At 35.9% G+C, this 13,843-nt stretch overlaps 1 protein-coding gene across 2 annotated transcripts in view; it reads left to right on the forward strand.

Moving 5' to 3' along the window:
* The window catches only part of LOC135197930 (WD repeat-containing protein 82-like), a 73,640-nt gene extending 61,247 nt beyond the window's left edge, over positions 1–12,393 (forward strand). For both annotated transcript variants that reach the window (XM_064225191.1, XM_064225190.1), the window contains exons 7-8: positions 7,168–7,260; positions 11,450–12,393. In XM_064225191.1, the coding sequence (XP_064081261.1) occupies positions 7,168–7,260; positions 11,450–11,479 (123 nt within the window). In that variant the 3' untranslated portion in view covers positions 11,480–12,393. The remainder of the gene's footprint in view (positions 1–7,167; positions 7,261–11,449) is intronic.
* Positions 12,394–13,843: the final 1,450 nt, after the last annotated feature.

Consider the following 13,843-nt stretch of genomic DNA (forward strand, 5'->3'; position numbering starts at 1 on the left):
GACAGAGACAATTGAGCAGTTGTCAGGCTGCTCGCGATCAAGATTGAGACTTGTCAAAATTCTGGCATTAGTCTTGTTGAAATAGTGAGGAACTGCTACCAGTTACCATCTGTAAAGAGAGGCAGTTCCTCGTTGGACGAGTGGTTTTTGTGCTCGCCTACCAATTCGGTGGTCTGAAGTTCGATTCTCAGCTTGGCCAATGCGGAATCAGAGGAATTTATTTCTGGGGATAGAAATTAATTTATCGATATAATGTGGTTCGGATTCTACAATAAACTGTAGGTCCCATTGCTAGGTAACCAATTGGTTCCTAGCCTCGTAAAAATATCTAATCCTTCGGGCCAGCCTTAGGAGAGCTGTTAACCCTTTAACGCCGATTGGACGTATTAAACGTCGATGAAAATTGTCTGTTGGGTGCCGAACCGACGTATGGTACCTTGACGAAAATTTTTTTTTTTTAAATTCGCGGAAAAATAGTTATAGGCCTATAGGCAAAAAGTTTTGAATCCCGTATCTTGGGGGATGCTAGGAGCTCACGGATCAAGCTGTTATTTTGTTTACAATCGTTACCCAGGCGCGTAAGCGCGAATTTCTTTCTTCTCGCACTAAAAAGCATCAGCGACACATCTCAGAAATTATTTCGTCACTTTGACATAATTTAAGCACCATTTTGTATTAGCCGTTACATAGAGTATTATATATGAAAATGTGCAGAATTTCATGTAGAATACAACTAAAAACAACTCATGGTTGTAGCTTTTATCAGTTTTGAAATATTTTCATATAAATAACGATGTGCCAAAATTTCAACCTTCGGTCAACTTTGACTCGACCGAAATGGTCAAAAAACGCAATTGTAAGCTAAAACTCTTATATTCTATTAATATTCAATCATTTACCTTCATTTTGCAACAAATTGGAAGTCTCTAGCACAATGTTTCGATTTATGGTGAATATATGATAAAACTTTCCTTACATCCGTGTGGTAACTTCCGAAAAAATCATAAATTTTTTCGTCCGATTGTCGTAATGTTTGCTCCATTTTTAATTAGCCGTTACATAAAGTTTTATATATGGAAATATGCGCAATTTCATGTAAAATACAACAAAACACAACCCATGGTTGTAGCTTTTATCAGTTTTGAAATATTTCTATATAAATAACAATAAGTGCCAAAATTTCAACTTTCAGTCAACTTTGACTCGACCGAAATGGTCGAAAACTGCAATTGTAATCTAAAACTCTTACATTCTAGTAATACTCAATCATTTACCTTCATTTTGCAACGAATTGGAAGTCTTTAGCATAATATTTCGATTTATGGTGAATTTTAGAAAAAAACTTTCCTACGTCCACGCAGTGACTGCCGAAAAAATCAAAATTTTTTCGTCCAATTGTTGTAATGTTTGCACAGTTTTATATTAGCCGTTACATAAAGTTTTATATATGAAAATATGCGCAATTTCATGTAGAATATAACAAAAAATAACCCATGGTTGTAGCTTTTATCAGTTTTGAAATTTTTCATATAAATAACGATAAGTGCCAAAATATCAACCTTCGGTCAACTTTGACCCGACCAAAATGGTCGAAAAACACAATTGTAAGCTAAAACTCTTACATTCTAGTAATACTCAATCATTTACCTTTATTTTTCAACAAATTGGAAGTCTCTAGCACAATATTTCGATTTATTGTGAATTTATGAAAAAAAAACATTTTCTTACGTCTGCGCGGTAACTTCTGAAAAAATCAGAAATTTTTTCGTCCGATTGTCATATTGTTTGCACCATTTTAAATTAACTGTTACATAAAGTTTTATATATGAAAATGTGCGCAATTTCATGTAGAATACATCTAAAAACAACCCATGGTTGTAGCTTTTATCAGTTTTGAAATATTTTCATATAAATAACGATAAGTGCCAAAATTTCAACCTTTGGTCAATTTTGACTCGACCAAAATGGTCAAAAAAAGGCAATTGTAAGCTACAACTATTACATTCTAGTAATATTCAATCATTTACCTTTATTTTTCAACAAATTGGAAGTCTCTAGCACAATATGTCGATTTATGGTGAATTTATGAAAAAAAAACTTCCAAAAAAATCATAAATTTTTTCATCCGATTGTCGTAATGTTTGCACCATTTTTAATTAGCCGTTACATAAAGTTTTATATATGAAAATGTGCACAATTTTGTGTAGAATACAACAATAAACAACCCATGGTTATAGCTTTTATCAGTTTTGAAATATTTTCATATAAATAACGATAAATAGAAAAAATTCTACCTTTGGTCAAATTTTACTGGACCGAAATGGTCGAAAACTGCAATTGTAAGCTACAACACTTACAGTCTAGTAATATTCAATCATTTACCTTTATTTTGCAACAAATTGGAAGTCTCTAGCACAATATTTCGATTTATGGTGAATTTTTTAAAACGGCTTTCTTTTACGTCCGAGCGTTACGAATTCATGCATCATATTGTGATAATATTTTCTCTGTGGTACTTGATCGTTTTACACTTTGTTATATACCAAAATCATTGCAATTTAGTGTACAATACAATGAAAAAATAATTAACTCATTAGCTTTAATTGTTTTGCTCACAGCACGATTTGTATACAATTATATATGAATTTTTTTCGCGTTGTCATATATTCCAATATTTATGTATGATAATATTTTTTTTCATTTCTGATGGTTGCATACTAAACTTCAGGCAATGAAAAAAAAGGAGCCAAAAATGAACTCTTAATCTTGAAAATCATGCGTGCTGTGATTTTTTGAAAAAAACTTTTTTTCCGCTTCGGCGCTCACTCGTGAATGCCGCTGGCATACGGGGGAGACTTTTGGAAATACAGGCTCGGCGTTTAAGGGTTAATCAGCTCAGTGGTCTGGTAAAACTAAGATATAATTAACTTTAAAGAGAGGCAATCACCGTCACTGCTTCTGTTGACTTAACTTAAAGAGAGGCAATCACAGTCTCTGATTCTGTTGTGGCCCCTCTCACAGATATGGGTTTGGTCTGACAATGGAGCAGTCATGGATGGGTGATGACTTGGACTTGCTATGGATATCACTATCCTGGTGGTCACAGTGCTGGTGATTGCTGGAATTTTCACAGGAACTTCTCTTACATAAAGGAATTTTTATGAAGAATGTTTGTGAATAGCACATTGATCCTTCACTAGTCCATTTAGCAGCTGGCTGTGTAGGATGTGATCAGATTTTGGCTGTTAGGAAACAAGCATCAATTCCAGGCCCTGAATACAGGATGTGCTTGAACCTGTTCTTATCACAGCTGGAGATTGCACACAACTGGAGGTACAGTAACTGTAGGCTGTGGTTTGTTGGAAATAGTCACATTGATCCTTTGACCTGACTTTCTGAATCAGATCTAATATCAAAGAAAACAAAGCCTCCTTTGTGCTGGGCAGGTAATGGTCCAGCTTGGCCAAGGGAACAATAGCTGGGCAAAGGGCACAACAGCTGGACTAAGTAGGAGTTGAATGCGTAGGCATGCAAGGCAAGTGTCAAGACACTGAGATTAACAGCAGGCAGGACAGGTTAGTAGCTGGCACAATGGAAGTGGGCGTGTTGATTAGACAAAGCTGCTGGAATGTCATTGAAAGACTTTGAAACAAATAAATGACTGATATGGACAATACAGTCACATGAGTGGCAGCACTCATGGATTATCTTCACCGGTACATTCTCTGCTGTTCCTCGTTGGACGAGTGAATTTTGTGCTCGGCTACCAATCTAGTGGTCTGAAGTTCGATTCTCGGCTCGGCCAACCTGGAATCAGAGGAATTTATTTCTGGTGATAGGAATTCATTTATCATTATAATGTGGTTCAGATCTCACAAACTGTAGTTCCTGTTGTTAGGTAACTAATTGGTTCCTAGCCACATAAAAATATCTGATCCTTCAGGCTAGCCCTAGGAGAGCTGTTAATCAGCTTAGTGGTCTGGTAAAACTAACATATACTTATAATAATCTGCTCAGAAAAGTATATGCACTATACCCTATCGGCTCCTTCAAGGCAGTTTGGGCGGGTCCCCCATGTTGCCAAATGTACTTCTCTCGAGTTTTTAAAGGTCTACCCTTCCAATTTACCCCTTTTAATCCGTGGGTTTGTCAAGGAGGCTTAACCTCCTTGGCGTTTGTTAATGTCTCCTGGGAGCAGTATACTTCTGGGTGTTCCCTATTGCCTCGACACTCCTTCAAAAATATTTCCATTCTTCCAGGTCTCCCTTTTTCATATAGGCCTAATTAAATCTCTTTTTGGACCTTTCTTGTGATTATCACAAGCTACTGGAGTTCCTTACTTTTAATTTACTTGTTTTTGTGTTAATTTACTGCATATATATATTATATTATATATATATATATATAATATATATATATATATATATATATAGATATATATATATATATATATATATATATATATATATATATATATATATATATATATATATAATATATATATATAATATGTATGTATGTATATATATGAGAGAGAGAGAGAGAGAGAGAGCTATTGACATTTAAAAAGGATTGTGTATGTAGAGTAGACAGATAAGAGAACGCAGCAAATGTCCATAGTAGGTTACACAAATAAGATTATCGGCAGTTATTTAATTTATCTATTCATAATATGGTCCTCCGTTTCTTTCCAGTAAGTATTCATAACATTTTCCATGTTGTTTGTAAGGCAACAGACTCCTTAATGAGTCAGTGACAGTGAGTGTTTTGACGAGCTTCCCTTGTGGAGGCGCGGGCTGTTTGACATCTTTATGCCCTGAGGTCAGCTTAACACCTGAGAGAAGAACTGGCAACGCTGGAAATTTTTTTTTTCACGTTTAAGAATAAACTTGTTGTTTTATTGTTGTAAAATGCTAGAAAATTACGAGGGCTTTTAATAATTGCCAAAATTAATCAACAACCAATTATGTTTGTGTTGTATAACTTATGCTGCTTTCATATACCATAAAACGTTGAGTTGGAATATTTGAAGTGGCAGTGCCAGCAACAGAGGAGACCCCACCCAAAACGCCTTGAAAGAGCCGATAGGGTATAGTCTGGTGTCAGGGAAGCACACCATACCCTGGCAGCTGCTGCACAAGAGGTGTGCGTCTGTGTCTGGAGATGATATTAAGGCAAGACAAGCCTTACTTAGAAGATCCTTACATCTTAGCTGGTGTTAGCAAAAGTAAATCATTGAGCACACAAAAAGAGCACCCTGAAAAGTACATCACAAAGAAAGGTCACAAGAATCCCATAGTAAACATAGCCTTTGTAACTTATCAGATACACAGTGAACCATATAAAGATCGCTTATAAGTAGGCAAAGAGAAAACGCTTAAGGATCCAATTTCTTGAAGATCTTATCTTCCTGTTTTTTTTTTATTATAAGCATTTTTATAAGCAAAGAATAATCAAGAGAAAAAGTTTGAGATAAGAAAAAAGTAACGTCATTATTATTAGTCAGGAGATGAACCTTATTCAAATGGAACAAGCCTACAGGGGCCATTGACTTGAAGTCCAAGCTTCCAAAGAATATGGTGTTCATTCAAAAGAAATACATAATGGGATATACAGAAAGAGGAGATTAGTTATTAGAAAAACAGATAAATTAACAAATTAATAGGTAAGTAAATGTAAATAAATGATTAAAATACAAGGAGAATTGTATAAGGATAGTAATGCATTGCATCTTCACTTGAGCTTCTGAAATTCCAACTGTAAGACATCCTCAGGGAGTCTGTTCCACAGTCCAATGGTGTGAGGAATAAAGGACCTCTGAAACTAATGTAAAAAGCTGAACTTTAGCTAAAATTATTGTAAACTTATTTTATTTTAACTTTGTGGAGAAATTTAAAGTAATTTTTTAATGAAAAGCAACATTACTTTCAGCTTATTTTATTATTATTGATGCATTTTATTAATATTGATGCATTTCATTGGGAGATAAGCATAATGTGTTTATATCATAGGCATTAAACTCTCTCTCTCTCTCTCTCTCTCTCTCTCTCTCTCTCTCTCTCTCTCCCCTCTCTCTCTTCTCTCTCTCTCTCTCTCTCTCTCTCTCTCTCTCTCTCTCTCTCTCTCTCACAAATTAAATTAAAAAAATAATTGTCTTTTGAAATTCAGTGTATGGCTCTTTGACATTTATTTGATCATTATTAATGATGTTATTGAAAAATAACAAAGGTAAAATAGTGTTTTCTTGTGTTCTTGCAGTTATCTTAAATCAGTAGGCCAAAGACTTGTCCATTATAAAACTTTGCAAAGATATGGCCAGCACCCCTTTCCCCTTATCAATACAGATCTTTGAGGTTTTACTGTGGTAATTGGAACTCATACCAGAATCACAGAAATATTACAAATTACAAGAAAGTTGCCTACCTAGTGATAACAAAACAGATTTTGCATAAAAATACAGTACAAGTAGATAATGACTATCAACTTACCCTTTGCCCATAGTGCAGTCAAGAAAAGTGGTGGTTACCATGAACGTACCTTCCGAGTGCTAAATTCATATCTTCTTGTTAGGTAGATAGCAGAAGGCACTTAACTTTAAAAATTTTCTTCAAGACTTGAGAAAAATGATGAATTATGCACAACACCTTGAAAAACACTGGAATTTTTTATATCACCACAATAAAGTGTAATTCTCTTAATAAATACTAAGTAGATGTATAGTACTCACACTAAGCCACACTACAACACCGGCCATTCAGGAAAACTGGTGGCTGAAAGCACTTGCTATGGTGTTGAGATCACACCTTTCTTATTTCATATTGAAAGGACGGAAGTAGATAAGGCTAGAAAAGAACTGTGTACTGTATTAGCTAATGAAAATTAGACAATGCTAAGAGTAATGCTTTAAAAAAAAAATGTTGAGACCTGGAGGCATCTCTGAACAGAATTGTTAGCAGCAGTGCAAAGTCGTGGAAAGCAAGGAAGGTGATTGATGCATGGCACTTGTGTCATGAAACTACCATTTCTCCTGTTGAGTCATGGGACATTTGAAGACTCACATGTGGTTATGATCAATGGGGTTGTTATGAAGCTAGTAGGTACAGATATTTTTAACATTTATATGTAGATATTTTGTAATCATTTGCTGTTTATTTTGTTTGTTTATAGGTATGTGCCCTCAATGCTGACCATACTGGACCTGTTCAGTGTATACAATTTAACCCCAAATACATGATGTTGGCATCTGGTTGCACAAGCATGGTGGGTATTTTAATATTATCTCTGTTTGCTGTAGTAAAGTTGTAGCTGTTCACAACATTTAAGATTAGCTGATTATATATACAAGACGTTCATTCATGAGATTAGTTAAACATTTTTGCATTTTCAAGAAAATAATAGTATCCATGTTGGTATGCATGATTTTTATTTTTTTATATTAACCCTTTCACAGAAGGTTTGTACGTTATGTGGGACTGATCTTCTCAGTCACCATTCTTTTGGTTTTAGTTAGGCAGCTCGTAAGGTATAATGCGTTTCCTTTATCATTTTAAGGAGCTGTTGTCTATATTCTAATGACAAATGGCAACATTTGATTTTCAACTTTGGGATAATCTTAGGACAAGGGCTAGACCTTCAGTAACCAAAATTCTACAGAGGAAGGAGGTTTCTCTCATGATGAAGTAAAGTAATGCAAAGGCCTTTACAGTGGTACCTCGAGATACGAAAGGCTCAACTTACGAAAAACTCGAGATACGAAAGCTAATACGAAAAATTTTACGGCTCTACATATGAAAATTGCTCAAGATACGAAAGGTTGTTGCTGTAAAGTCCGAGATTCGCCCGGACCACCGATAACAATTTTGAAACTCGCACGCCGCCAACTGAGTAGACTCGCCACCATCCTCCTGCTCTCCCATTGGTTCCTGATGCTAGTCACCGCCATGAGATCCTTCTCTCCTATTGGTCAGCATCCTTCCCATCATGCATCTACTACGTAGCAGCGTGCCTTGGCCACTCGGTACCAGCATCGTTATCATATGCACGCGGTATTTGTTCGTTCTAACGATTTCGTTTATTAATGTAAGTTCGTTAGTGATTTCGTTGCATTATACGTACTTTATCGTGTTGTGTGAGAACTTTACTCTACTTATGCATAAATTACGTACAGTATATACGTAGTCATAGGTCCCAAGAAAGTTGAAATTCACGGAAAGAAGAGGATGCTCTCTTTGGACACGAAGATGGAGATTATTAAGAAGTATGAAGCTGGTATGCGATTGAGTGTGATCGCCAAGGAATACGACCGAAATCCGTCGACAATAGGCACCATCCTTAAGCAGAAGGATGCCATCAAAGCAGCTACACCTTCCAAGGGCGTCACTATTTTGTCCAGCAAAAGGACCCACGTGCACGATGAGATGGAAAGGCTTCTTCTTCTTTGGATAAAAGACAAAGAATAACGGAGACGGTAATCTCCCACAATGCCAGCGCTATTTTCGGCGATTTGATTGCCCAGGCCGAAGATGACGGAGGAGAAGAGACATCAACGCCAACCCCAGAGTTCAAGGCTTCGCATGGGTGGTTCTAGAAATTCCATAAACGGACTGGCATCCATTTGGTGGTGCGGCATGGGAAGGCTGCCAGCTCGGACACAAAAGTGGCTGAAGCCTTTAAAAAGACGTTCGACAAGATGATGACCAAGGAAGGCTACAGTTCTCAGCAAGTCTTCAACTGTGATGAGACTGGCCTTTTTTTGAAAAAAATGCCTTGTCAGACGTACATCACGGAAGAAGAGAAGAAGCTACCCGGGCATAAGCCTATGAAAGACAGGCTTACACTCGCACTTTGTTCGAATGCCAGTGGGGATTGCAAGGTGAAGCCCCTACTGGTCTATCATTCCGAGACTCCTCGAGCCTTCAAGGCCCACAAAGTGCTTAAGGAGAAGCTTCCAGTGATGTGGAGGGCTAATGCGAAAGCCTGGGTAACGAGGCTTTTGTTCACGGAGTGGGTAAATCTGTGTTTCGGCCCGACAGTGAAGAAATTCTTGGAAGAGAAGCGCCTCCCTCTGAAATGTCTGCTGGTGTTGGACAATGCCCCTCCCCACCCTCCTGGCCTCGAGGAAGATATCCTAGTGGAGAATACCTTCATCAAGGTTCTCTATCTTCCGCCTAACACCACCCCTCTCCTCCAGCCCATGGACCAGCAAGTGATATCGAACTTTAAGAAGCTGTATACGAAACAACTTTTCAAGAGATGTTTCGACATCACCGATACCACAAACCTCACCTTGAGTGAGTTTTGGAAGGAGCATTTCGATGTTGTGATATGCATCCGACTCATTGACCAAGCTTGGCAGGAGGTTTCGAGGCGAACCTTGAATTCCTCGTGGAGGAAACTCTGTTCTGATGCCGTATCCGCCCGAGACTTCGAGGGATTCGACGTGGGCGAAGCTGGTGCTGCAGATTCAGAAACAGTTGACGATCCTGAAACAGTTTTGCAACCAGATCTTGATGAGATCGTTGCACTCGGCAAGTCCATGGGGCTGGTCGTCGATAAGGACGACATCAACGACCTTCTCGAGGAGCACCAAGAGCTTACGACAGATGACCTGAAGGAGTTGGAGGCCATGCAACATAATGTTGTTCAAGAGGAGTTCTCTAGCAGCGGCGAGGAGGAGGAGGACGACCCTATGACAACTGTAAAATGTAAAAATAAAAAAAATAAAAAAAAAATTTAATTTTAGTTTTTTGTAAAGTTAAGTGTTACAGTTTTGTTAATGTGTTTCGTAAAGTTTAGTTTATGTATGTTTTCCTTACATTTTTTTATGTGCTTCGTAAAGTCAAGTGTACGTACGTATCTGCCGTTTGTCCTCCTCATCTGCCGCCACTTTTGGAGGTAGCCCCACTCGAAAGTTAAGCTTCCACATTTTACTACATACATACAGTATTTCTTGTATACCATGTACACTAATACACTTTATTTACAGGTAATTAGCAGTGCGTATTAAGTTAGGTATTGAATGGTCCAAATTGTTGTAGTATTTCATTGTTTATTGGTCAATTTAGCTTTATTATGATTTTTACTGGGGTGTTTTTGGAGGGCTTGGAACGGATTAACCATTTTACATGTAAAATGCGGTCCAAGATACGAAAAACTCATGATACGAAGGCCGCCTCGGAATGGATTAATTTCGTATCTCGAGGTACCACTGTATTTGGAAATGACAATGATAGTAGCAGACTTGAACTATCAGATAGTTCTGATGGTGATAGAAGCGAATGTGGTGATGTTCATCACATCATAGTAATAGACAAACCTACTTTAGATAATTTCTGACATCAGGTTTTATCAGAGGTGATCATGAATCAGAGGAATGACAGAGGAAAAGGCGGATATGTTAAGTAACAGAGGTGGTGTGAGTAAACAAAGAAAACATGATACAATTTGCGAATGGAAGACCATTGAAGATTCAGTTCATAAAAAATTGGTGCTCTGAAACTTATTTGAGATAGTTTATGGTGTTCACATTTTCTACAGATTGCCAAGTGTGTTTTTTTATTATTTGTGTGAGGTTTTTCCTGTTGAAATTTTTGGTGAGGCCAAGAAGATTTTCAAACTGAATAACAGAAATGGTGTTACTTTACTCCATGCTTTGAGAGGCATCATGCTGAAATGAATCACCAATAAAATCTACATAAGTCAATATTTAAAAAATTACTTACATGTCATTTGCATATTTTATCACTCTAATACTATAATAAAGCATAATAATAACATACAGTGGACCCCTGCTTATTGGCAGTTCGGCAGTCACGGATTCAGTTATTTGCGGATTTGTCGGTAATGCATTTCTATAAATTGTGGAAAATCAGTAATTCGCTGACTTTCCGTTAAAAAAAATCACTGATTACTGTATTTTCATGTTATTTTTGTGACTATACATTTTTTATCATAAAAAATGTATTTAGTCGCAAAAGTAACATAAAAATAGACAGTTTTTAGTGTTTTCAATGGGTATTTGTTGATCCAGCTGTTATAATAAAGTTATAAGCATAGGGGTGCCAATCTATCACAGATTTTCAGCATTCGCAGGGGGTTGTGGTACTTAACCCTGGTGATTACGGGGGTGTCCACTGTAGTAGTGTAATATTGTAACAGTAATGAAAATAGCAAAGAACTGAGGTACAAATAAAGAAGGGAGAAAATTAGTTGGTAACGCGATTAGCATGACACTTTTCTTGTCACTAGCGGTGATGACAGGCTCGCAGCGAAAGGGTTAATATTGTTTTGAAACCTTGTTCATTATTAAAACACAATCCTTCCTTTGAAAGGTTTTCAAATATTTTTACATTAATGAAGATATTTTTTGACTTTAAAGAAATTGGTGTCAAAGATGAAAATAATTCTAAGGTATGTACTACTGATAATGAGTTCTTTATATTTTCTCCAGGCATTTTGGCTCCCAGCAATGGATGAATAAGAAGATGGAATGAAAAATATACCTGTTCTTTTTCTTTCGAAAACTTGAAAACTTGCAGAGATTTTATTTGCCATATCTTCGGATCACCTCAAGGTTTACTGCACTTTTGAGCTCTGAAGGAGGGTTTTGTGGGTCCAATTATTTTAGCCTCACAAAGAGGTTCATTGATTAGGTTTTTGAAAGTTTGTGTAATACAGTAATCTCTTGGTCATCCACATTAATAGAACTAAGTCCCTGTTGGATTAGGTCAAAGTTCAGATAAGGTAAAAAAAATTTTTACAGGAGTAAAACGGCAACTGTATACCCATACTCTCCCACCTTGTCAATACTGCATAAGGATAAACTGTCAATATGTTTATAAACAACAGCCATCACACTTTGAACTAAAGACTTGATTGAAAAGGCAAAGATAGCTCATTTTCCCTTATTTTTATCAAAATGTGCTTTTAGCGTTATGAATTTATCTTACAGCTAAGACTTCTTTTCTCATCAAGTCTTGCTGTGTCACATGAAATTCTTCTATTCCCTCCTTAGAAATATCCAATGCTAAGCTATAATTTATTGTTAGAAATCCCATGTTGAACATTCAGCATGGGGTTTCTAACCATAAATTATGGCTTAGTTTTGGATGCTTTCAAGCGCTGAGCTCATACGTGCCACAGCCCATTGCTGACAAAACCAGATCTAGGTCGACTGTTCAGTGTCATCAAGACAGCTTTTTGCCCTAACCGTGTGGGCCTGACCCTGGACATTATCTTCCTAAAGTCTGTCATGTAGTTCTGCGTTGTTGAAAAAGCATTCATGTAAAAAACACCCACCCTGCATTCCCACCCCTCCCAGCAGGGGAAACGCCTCACCTGGCCACACATCCTCCAAAACAACAGTACCTGAGTCATATATATATATATATATATATATATATATATATATATATATATATATATATATATATATATATATATATATATATATATATATATATATATATATATTATATATATATATATATATATATAATATATATATATATATAATATATATATATATATATATATATATATATATATATATATATAAAATAAAATCTATACATATATCTATTGTTGGTCCCTAGGATGTGGTGTTGTGTCCGGATAGTGTCGAGGTTTAACTAATGTGCATTCAGATAATCAAGGGATTACTGTTTATTCATTTGTACAGTCTGTTTATTTTGAAAAGGGCCAGAAAGATCATCTTATTCTCATTTGTTGTTCAAATTTTTAAAGAAAAGTACTGTATGTGGAACTAAAAATAGAGAAATAAAAACAAAAGCATTATAGGTCTGGTTGCTTTGTTGATATTTTTAATATGTACGAATTGATTTATTACCAACATGATCAAGTTCTTTATTTGCCGTTTTTATGGAAAATCATTATCCTAACTGTTAACTTATTAATTGGAAGATATCAATCTTGGATTATTTTCATCCTCATTATTAATATTTTAGTAGTATTATAGTATCGTTGACAATGTGTCATAAGTAGTGACACTAGTTAATGAGCTTCTGGGTATAAACATAGATATGGTGCAAAACTAAACTTTGTTTCTTAAGGTAACATTTTATAAGGATTTATATTGCAACTGCACAAAGTAAGTGGTTACCCTAAGTTATGATGTTTTACTTCATTCCTCTTATTATTATGTCATTGAATAATATAAATACACAGCAAGCATCTTTCTGGTTGTTAGCTTCTTCAGTATCTTTAGTGATTTGCTTCTCATTTAGAAGTGGAGTCATAAACTTCTAAGGGATGGTATGGGAACACATAGGCATGGGTTCCCTTTGTTTGATAAGCTCATATACAAGAGATTACTACTCTAGTGTGTTGAATGTGTAAATACTTATACATTTAGGTAATAAATACACATAATTTGATTAAATAAAATTATAGGGAGCATAAACACACAAGCTATAACTGATGCATGTAGACCTGGGCATTTCATCATTTTGTATTTTAAAACGGCTTTATTGTAATTACACCCATCACTGCTACATATATTGTATGTAGCTTGCAAGGTTTTTTACAGAAATTGTTAACAAGCAAAGAAAATACTAAGGGTACAAAGGCAGTAAACAAGTAAGTAAGATGAAAGTCAATGATGGACAACGTATAAGTACATGAGTTACAACTTTCTTATACCTTAATTGGACTATCCATTATTGGGTTCATTTTTAAACCCCCACAAGATATTAAACGTGAATAACATTTGTACTATTAAATTATTACATAACTATGCTATAAATAATAAAAAATATTACACAAAATTCACATAATTCTGACTGTCATATGTACTACTGTACAAGTGTATAGGTATTAGGACACA

The sequence above is a fragment of the Macrobrachium nipponense genome, chromosome 21, assembly GCF_015104395.2.
Source record: "Macrobrachium nipponense isolate FS-2020 chromosome 21, ASM1510439v2, whole genome shotgun sequence".
Taxonomy (NCBI): Eukaryota; Metazoa; Arthropoda; class Malacostraca; order Decapoda; family Palaemonidae; genus Macrobrachium; species Macrobrachium nipponense.